Raw genomic sequence first — 9,556 nt, forward strand, 5'->3', positions numbered from 1 at the left:
AGTCTCTGGAGAGAGGCCAATGTTTTCCCCCAAAAGGGGGCGGAAATGTTTCTGTAAGCCAGAGTTCCCAGATGTGCCAGTCTGATCTATTGATTGTCAATCAGATCCACCCCTCCTCCACAGCTCGTCCAAATATGGTCACTTCTGCCTCCAAAAAAAATCCGAAACACCAGGCTGGAGGCTTCAAAACGTGAGTTCACAACCCGCCGGTGACGTCGTGGTTGTTGCCGGCTGCGGCCTCACCTCAGTCGTAACGCAGGTTTCTTTTAAGAAATTTAGTTTTGGTGTGTAACTCTAACCAATCAGGTTCTAGTATAAGAAGTAAACAGCTGATAGTGAAAAAGCAGACTTTATTCATATTCACATTTAAAAGGGAAAACACCACTGAAACTTGAGATCACCATTTGTACAATCAGTTAAAAAGAAGCCTCAGTGACAAACATCACAAGAAGAGATTCAGATCCTCACACGGGAGACGACGCCCCCATGAGAGTCCTGACTTCACATCTCGTGGCTAAACATTCGTCATATCTCGTAACGTTTTATGCTCCCAGTAAGTCGGAGCCTCTCCATCATGGTAAAAACTCTGGCAGTTGTCATGGCAATCAAACACAACAACAGCTATAAACGAGGGGGTCATGAAAAACATGATGGAAAACTTTTGAGTGACAAACATCTCGACAGGAATTAAAACAAGCTGCGATCAGAAGAGCAGACAGACCAAAAGAAGTCACTTTAAGGCAAATAACAAGGGGATGTATGAGAGTCTGTCACTGAAAATATTAAAATGTTACTTTCATTTTTATTTGGTGTGTGATATATGATAAAATATAAAAGTTAAAATACAATTTTCATATAATTGCTGGGAAAATGCAAAAGTACAAAGAAATGAAGAGTAAAATCCCGTCGAGCACCAGTTCAGTGCTCCTGAGTTACACTTTCACAACGCTCATTATAGTAAACCATGAAACCGACTTGTTTATATTTTTAAATTGGCAGATAATGTACAATCTGAAACGGAAAAAAAGATTTTGAACCAGGAGCTTCCTTTTATATTTGAATTGGATGTGTTGAGCTGAATTAACTCCTGAAAAATATGAAATAAGTCATTTTCATCGGTCGATCTCATGTTTTATAATTATCATTGTGCAGTGATATACTGTAGAACAAACAGAGAACTATCTTGTCAATCAATTTCTAACCTCATTTGTTCATTTCCTTTGCCTCCTGCATATTCGAACATCAATTTGATATCGTGATTTAATTTTAATATTGACAACCATAGACTTCCATACAACAGACTAACACCAATTTAATGATATTCAATTTGAAGAGAGGAAGTTGTAAGGACTGCTTGTTGTTTTCTTACCAAGCCAATATGTGATATTAAGAGTCTATATTCTGGGATAAAATCTGAAATAATGTTGGTAAAAAAAAAAGAAAAAGCGCCAATAACAATGTTAAAATCCACATTTCGCCATCAGCCAAACATTTCTGGGACTCAACCAAATTATATCTAAATTATTACATCTTAAAATCAATATGTAACATGATAAATTGATCCACTGGCCAAAGTCAGGAGTCTGTCTCGTTGTTTTGTTCCACTGTCGCCGTACCGGTGCTTTAAATCCATGATGTTCTCTGAACTTTTGATCGCTTGCCTCTTGTAAAAGAAGGATGGTTAACCGGGGCGGTGCTCGCCTGTCGGTGCACATGTGGCGTCCTGCAGACTGAAACTTTAAAAACTGAAGTTAAGATCTTTCAGTGGACAGACTGTTAGATTACCAGCTGTTTGAAAAGGCACTCCAGCACACTGGATGACAACAAACAGGCAGATTGTAAATGTGTGTTAATGACAAGCAGGCCAAGAAGGGAAGAGGGGCAGATTCAGTTCAGTAACACCCCTGCCTGGACCGCGAGATAAAAAGCCTGGAGGTTGGCTGTCGTTCCAGCTGTCAGTAGTCAAAACACCTCATGATGGCATCTCTGTCGAATCGGAAGTTGAGGAAAGCCTTGGAGGACAGCAGGAGCTCCCAGTCTCTGCCGTCAGCCGCCGGATGACCTGCAGCCACGTCTGCCAAAAGAAAAGTTTGTTCACATGTTGAATTTGAGGAGGAGGTTCATTCACTCTTTAATCTAATGGAAGTCTCAAACGATGGTGAGAGGAGGGTTTGGACCTCCCACCTGCTTCACTGGTCCTTCTTCTGTGATATGTGCATTTATGATAAAGCTAATATGAATTATTTATACTGCACATGAAGATCAATGAAATGCCAGTGGGTTTGACTCGATATGTTGTGGAGCTCCAACGTGTTCAATATTACAACCCTGTTTCCCAAAAAGTTGGGATGCTGTGTAAAAATGCAAATAAAAACAGAATGCGATGATTTGCAAATCATGTAAACACATATTTGATTGCAAATAGACCAAAGACAACATATCAAATGTTGAAACAGTGAAATTGTATTGTCTTATAAAAATATCTGCTCATTTTGAATTAGATGTCAGCAGCACGCCTCTATAAAGTTGTTCCAGGTTCATGTTCACCACTGGGCTGCATCACCTCTTCTTTTAACAAACTCTGTAAACATTTGGGAACTAAGGAGACCAGTTTCTGGAGTTTTGAAAGTGAAATATTGTCACATTCTTGCCTGATGTAGGATTTCAGCTTCTCAACAGTTCAGTGTCTCCTTTGCATGGTAGTTTTAACCTGCATTTATGGACGCAGCGATGAACTGTGTTCACAGACGATGGTTTTCACAAGTGTTCCTGAGCCCATGCAGTGATTTCCACTCCAGAATAGTGTGTTTTTAATGCAGTGCTGCCTGAGGGCCAAAGATCACCACCATCCAATAATAGTTTCCATCCTTGTCCCTTGTGTTCAGAGATTTCTCCAGATTCTCTGAATCTTTTAATGATATTATGAACCGTAGATGATGAAATCCACTAATTCTTTGTAGTTTTGTGTTGAGGAACATTATTCTTAGATTGTTGCACTATTTTCTCACAGTCTTTCACAGAGTGGTGAACCTCTCCCCATCTTCACTGCTGAGAGACTCTTCCTCTCTGAAATCATCTTTTTATTCCCAATCATGTTATTGATCTGTTGCTATGGTAACCTGATTAGTTGTCAGATGTTCCACCAGGTGGTTTCTTTCAGCATTACACATTGACATGTTGCTGCCATCAAATTCAAAATGAATGAATAAAACAATAACATTTCTTAGTTTCAACATTTGATGTTGTCTTTGGGTTCATATGATTTGGAAATCATTGCATTCTGTTTTTATTTACATTTTACAGTGTCCCAACTTGTAGAAAATGCAATAAAAAAAAAAAAAACATGAAGGTTTCTGTTGATCCTTTAATTAACTGACAAAAGTCCAAAGAAAAAAGCATACCTCTGTCAAAACTATCCTGGAGTCTTCTGGGCTGGAGTTTCTTATCTTCTCTCTGTAGGAACAGTTTCAGAGTGAATAATCACACCAGACTCAAACATCTCTAGACATCCAATATATTTAGACACTAAAATCATCTGCACACTGTTCAGGAATGCCGAGTTCACTTTATGACTTCTCATAAATAACATGAGATCTAAACTGAATGTGGTTTCCACCTGCTGGTTGCCGGCTCCACCGTCGCTGGCTCCTTTCTTCACGTGAGGCGAGTCCTGACTTTTCTTCCCATTGCCCTTCAAATGTGGTTTCTACAGAGCAAAGAGCAGAAGTTACGAGTTATCTGTGTCTGTTTCAGCTCTGTGTCTGATTCTCTGTCCCATGTCAGGACAGCAGCGGCACGGTTTACCAGCAGGAAGTACGAAGTGGTCCAAAGCTTTCAGAAATTTTTGGAAATCTTGCGATTGGAGTTTGCAGCCAATAATCACATCCATTATATAAGAAAACAGAAAATGTTGCAAACAGGAAGCAGGTGAGTGACTGAATGTGTTAAATGTGTCGTGAGTGGTATAAATGATGACGGTGATGAAGATCTCCGAGTCTTCTGACCTGGTTGAGTTCGTGCTGGCTCAGCGGGCCCACGCTCTTCGGCTGCTTGTGCTTCGTCCAGGTCTCTCCGGGAAACGCGTCGGCAGCGGTGAGGTATCGGGATTTCAACCTGAGAGGAGGAAGAAGAACACAAAGATAGAGGAAGAGAGAGTTAGAGCAGAGACCTTTGACCTCCAACATCTTATGATTCATCTTTAAGTTAAACTGAACATTTGTGACAATGTTGTCTCAGTTCTGATTATTTAATCTCTGGTTTCTATTGTTTGTAGTTGCAGTTATTCACTGCTATGATGTCATAATTCATACGTCGGAGGGGTTAAATCTTTAATTGTTAAAGATGCCTGTGAGGACCAGGTGAAATCTAAACTGTTCAGCTAACCTGTTCAGAATTAGTCAAATCTAATTGTTTTTTTATTTTCATTTTGTTTCTGTTCCAGAACCACGAACGAACATATGAACACCTTTTAGTTCATTAAGACAATGTGTGTATTCTGATCGATGTCCCCAAAGTGACCACAAGTTTATGTAAAATATATCCTCCACCGCGTGTTTTCAGCGTAACACCGACACGCTGTTTCTAAAGGAAGAGCAGAGTTTTTACCGAATGTTGTCTGAAGGTTTGGATGGAGTGTTGCTGATGTTCGTTAAGTCTTCATCGCTGTCTGTCGACTCGCCTTTCAGCCGGCCGAGCCATTCTCGCAGAGGTCTGTACGGGTGAAGGAGAGTTTCATCAACACCTGACAGTTACGAGAATGAAATCAATCACATTTTAACATCTGACATGAGGACATCACACTGAAGTTTGTATGGATGAAACAAAGAAAAGGCAAAAATGTTATTTGGGAAACTTCAAATGTGTCCTGCTGAACTCTGGACCAACCATCAACCATCAGTGATGTCATCAACTATCAGTGATGTCATCAACCATCAGTGATGTCATTGTTGGTTTGTGAACGTTATGAAGCCTCCAGTTCAGATTCTGTCCGTCACCATCTTTGCTAGTTCAGAGCGGTTTGGAGCAGGAAGTGACCATATTTGGACGAGCTGGGGGAGGAGCCAGTGGTGGATCTGACTGATCTGATTGGAAACCTGACGATACTACGTCCCGCCCACCGATAGCTGTAACCTGACTGCACCACAGGCCTGTCAATCAAACAGACACGCCCCCAAAACCAGGTCTTCTTGAATCTTCTTTTCTAATGAATGAGGGATTATTTTCAGATGGACCTCCAGAAAACTAAGAAGAAGGAGTGACTTTAGCTAACAACACCGAGATAACTGATGGACACATTTTATTCACTTTGGATTTGATGAGAGAAGTTGAATGGGAGTCTATGGAGCCGGAGGCTTTTTGGAGCCGACCTCTGGTGGTACTCGGTGGTATTGCAGCTGAAGACATTTCTGGATCAGAACCATTTTTCAGACCTGGAAGCTACGAATTCTTTTATATCCATTCTGTGGTTTTATATAGTTTTATATCCAGTCTGTGGTTTTATATAGTTTTATATCCAGTCTGGTTTTATATAGTTTTATATCCAGTCTGTAGTTTTATATCCAGTCTAGTTTTATATAGTTTTATATCCAGTCTGGTTTTATATAGTTTTATATCCAGTCTGGTTTTATATAGTTTTATATCCAGTCTGGTTTTATATAGTTTTATATCCAGTCTGGTTTTATATAGTTTTATATCCAGTCTGTGGTCTGGACAGAACTGGATGAACCTCATTCAGCTTGTTAAAGCTACAAGTGGATTAAAAAAAAATAATGAATGGATAATGAACGTACCTTATGAATGGAATGGCCATGAAAAACCTGTTGGGGGCGAGTCCCAGTTTGGACTTGGGCGTCATGTCGTTCCTGTGGCAGGGCAGCTTGTCGATAGAGAACCACTCGATGTTCTACGAGAAAACAGCAGAAGGAAGTCGTGAAGCGTTTCTGTCTGCAACAAACAGCAGAGAACGAACAGTGGGGGAGGATTCCTACCCGGATCTCCTTTCTGGTTTTGGGGTAGAACTTTGTGTCCTTGGAGACTCCCGGGATGATATAGAGCCGCACCACCTGGTCTGTGATCTTCTGCTCGATGTAGCGGTCTTTGCAGATTCGATTCTTGATGTCGAAGCCCGTCTCCTCCATCACCTGCAGAGACAGCAGCGTGTCGGACTAAAAGCACGAAACCTGTGTGTCTCTCACGGCTGTAAGCTGCTCGTTAAAGAACTCACCTCACGAACCGCACAGTCGTAAGGAGCCTCGTCCTCGTTGACCTTCCCCTTCGGAAAGCCCCAGCCGGACTTTGCAAGGTATCCCTGAACCAGCAGAACCTGAAGGAAAGGTGCAGCACTGGTGAGGCGAGCGTCATGACATGCTTCATTCATTCAAGGATGGTTCGATTTCACCTTAAAGGACGTTTCTCTGTTTATCTTATTGCCAATAAACCAGAGAGACCAAACAATGGATGTAAAATACTAAGAGGCACTGATAAACCTTCAGAGCGGCTCTTTGATATCCATATAATTATTATAAAGCCCCCGACTTCAGCAACAAGGATTGAAGCAGACTATAAAGGAGTCAACAGATATTTCACTGTTTGTGCGTTTCTGAATATTTTGATTCTTTTTTTTAAGTCAGCACCACAAACTGATTTCCATTCATGTCCATTACTTTGGTGACATTTCTCAGATTTCAGATGTTTCTATCTCTGTGAATCATGCCATCTAAATAACCACGTTTCATTCATGTGCCTGTTTCTTTATTTTTTTTTACCCTTTAAATGAATTAGAAGAAAAATCAAGTTCAGCACAATAAAGCACAAAAGAGAAAAAACTGCACCGAGGAAACGGCAGTAGATAACTTAAAGGTATGTCATGAATTAAAGTTTCTACAAGAGGCGTTTAGGGAACGTGGTAAATTGCAGCGTCTACAGATAGCCTGCGTGTGAGGCGTTTAGGGGACATCTGCTGTTCTTTTCTCTCTCTGCTCGCCCCTCATCTGCAGACAGATGTCCTCCACCTCCAAGTCTGCTTCCGTCGGAGTTTTCCTCCTGTTAAAAGGGAGTTTTTCCTTCAAGCTGTCACTCACGGGCCTTGTGTAATTTTGGGTTCCTCTAAATAACATCCTAAAGTTCTGTTTGACAGGGACTTTACTTTGGTACTATATGAATAAAATTTAACTGAATCTGTAAAATTGTAGCTCCAAATAAAACCCGGGTGACACTCTTCCCCTCTAAAGTGCATGAGTCTGTGCACATCAGTCACTCGCTGCACCGCCGACCACCTCCAGCAAACACTATGAAACCCAATTTAAATTCCAGAGGAGCCGTATCACTGTTTTCTGGTGTGTGTGTGTGTGTGTGTGTGTGTGTGTGTGTGTGTGTGTGTGTGTGTGTGTGTAGGAACAACTAGAAGTCAGTCGGATCAGCCTCTTAAAATCCATGTTTTTCCTCTGTGGGTTTGATGGAGAAAAACACTATTGGTCATGTTTAATGGCTCCAAATATCCAAAAGTGTGCAGAACATATCCAATGGAGTGTTTACAACCCTGAGCTTCTTCTAGTCTCATGAATGAGGTCGCATCATGCTCTTATCAAGATTACAGTGTGATGACCACACAGACATCAGGAGTTATTATGAACGGTGGTTTTCACACAGCATTCACTCATCTTATCTAATAAATCATGAGAAACATGTTGGTATCACTGATTGACCAAATATATGAAAATAAAAACCGAGTTGTAAAAAAGCAGAAATATTCTTCACTCTATAAAACTCGGTCAGATGAAATATGCGACAACGACTCACGTTTTCGAGCGACTCGTCCAGAATGATCGCCCCGTACGTGGGCACGCCCATCTTGTACTCCTTCCACTGCTCCAGAACCTTCTGCACGTCCTCCCCATGAGGCAGCAGGAAGGGGCAGTGATGGAAGAGTTGGCAGCTGTCAAGGAGAATAACGTCCACGAAGGTGAGCCGCCGTGAGCACACGTGGCTTCCTGCTCTTGGATGTGCTTTCTATTACTGAATGTGAAATGTTCATTTCAAAAGTGGTTTAAACATCAGAGTTTAAGGATATCAGCTTTGGCGAAGTCTCTGATGCCGCAGTGAGGAGCTCCTGGAGTGTTTTGCATGCAGAAGTCCAGGTAGAACCAGTGGGCCAGCTCGATCTGGAAGCACACCCGGATGGCGTTGTCGCGCTCCTCACTGGGGATGTGCAGGATGAACCGGCTGGAGAGACGGGACACAAAACAACACCACATTATCAGTCTAATCATTCTGTTAGCCACATTTCATATCCACAAAGCCAAATCTAGTAACTCCACTATTCTCTAGATTCAAAAATGATCCGTAAAAATGTTTCTATCCTCCCAAAACAAAAAGGCTAAAAGACTATAAAGCTCTGCACCTCCTTTAACATATGTATATGAATTGAAATGTTCCTATGCAAACATGTTCTGTCCCCTGGCACTGGATTTATTTTAATAATGTAGTTTAATTTTTTCTGCTCTGTTCACATCATTGTTTTTATATCGTTGTGTTCACGAATAAAGTCATCCAACTATGTTTTGCATTAACTATTGTATAATAGGAGTAAGAAGTGCTTCTGAAGTGTCACGTCCTCCCCGCAGTCATTTGAAGCCAAAGTGAGCTAAACTGGTAATTGAACGCACCTAATGTAAAGCACTTATCCTCGATCCGTTGCTTCGGTCTCACCTTCATCCTTAACTGCTGGTTACTAAAACTTTGAACTTACTGGTGAAGCCGAGCAGAAGGATGGCTTCACTACTGAAGCTGAAAAACGCGTAAAACGGCGTTTAAATGGACACCGCGTAAAAAACCCGCGGTGAAAGTGGCCGCTTCTGGTTTTCCGTATCCAACGGCTGCAAACGCGTCACGCGTCGTAAACAGCGCGTGAAGAAATTTAGCGTATCGTAACGTGCAGCTGAAACTCTTCGTTTTTTTAATTGCACCTAGATGTGAAATGGCGATGAAACAACAAAGAGTGAAATCCGGTGAAGCGTCCGCTCACCTGCAGAGGTCGTCCAGTACGCCGGCGGGGATCTCCGCGCGTTTTGTTTCCATGTTGGTTGAAAACATCTCGTCCGGATGTCACAGCGCCGCTAGAAGCTCCCGCAGCCCGAAGCTACTACCGCATCTCCCCACTCACATTTCACCGGGCCTCGGCTTTACGGTAACGACGGGACGGAGCGGATATCAACTCATTCTTCTCGTCCACCGGAGACCTGGACCGAAACTGTTGTTTGTGCTGCGTTCACGTCGCGTGGGACAGACCGGAAAGATCAGAGGATACTGTTTGTTCGACGAACCGTGAGTCGGCACGTCAACGCGGCCCACGGCTGTATGACGTCAGACGCGCTCTTGTGAGGTAAACAAGTTGTTTACATGATTCGTGAAACACCGTACATCGTCATTAAAACGCTGCATCTTCACACGTGACTTTGAGAAGGCTCCGTTCACTTCAGCGAATGGAAGACATCTTAATTTAGCAGGAAATGAGACGTACTGGAGCTTTAATGAAACGTGAGTCTCAAGTTGAACCTGG

General features: G+C 42.2%; 1 protein-coding gene across 1 annotated transcript; it reads right to left on the reverse strand.

Annotated features, from left to right (window-relative positions):
• Window positions 1-333: 333 nt before the first annotated feature.
• Window positions 334-9,556, reverse strand: dcp2 (decapping mRNA 2). Its single transcript, XM_069717336.1, has 11 exons — window positions 9,023-9,556; window positions 8,069-8,220; window positions 7,798-7,925; window positions 6,224-6,322; window positions 5,988-6,140; window positions 5,790-5,902; window positions 4,606-4,710; window positions 4,005-4,113; window positions 3,617-3,706; window positions 3,402-3,453; window positions 334-2,074 (listed from the first exon to the last, which is right to left on the reverse strand). Exons 1-11 carry the CDS (start codon window positions 9,088-9,090, stop codon window positions 1,956-1,958), a joined length of 1,188 nt encoding a protein of 395 aa, XP_069573437.1. The 5' UTR covers window positions 9,091-9,556; the 3' UTR covers window positions 334-1,955.

This window comes from Brachyistius frenatus, unplaced genomic scaffold, assembly GCF_029030835.1.
Source record: "Brachyistius frenatus isolate BFR_SWC_R1_liver_20210118 unplaced genomic scaffold, ASM2903083v1 Contig_172, whole genome shotgun sequence".
NCBI classification, from domain to species: Eukaryota; Metazoa; Chordata; class Actinopteri; family Embiotocidae; genus Brachyistius; species Brachyistius frenatus.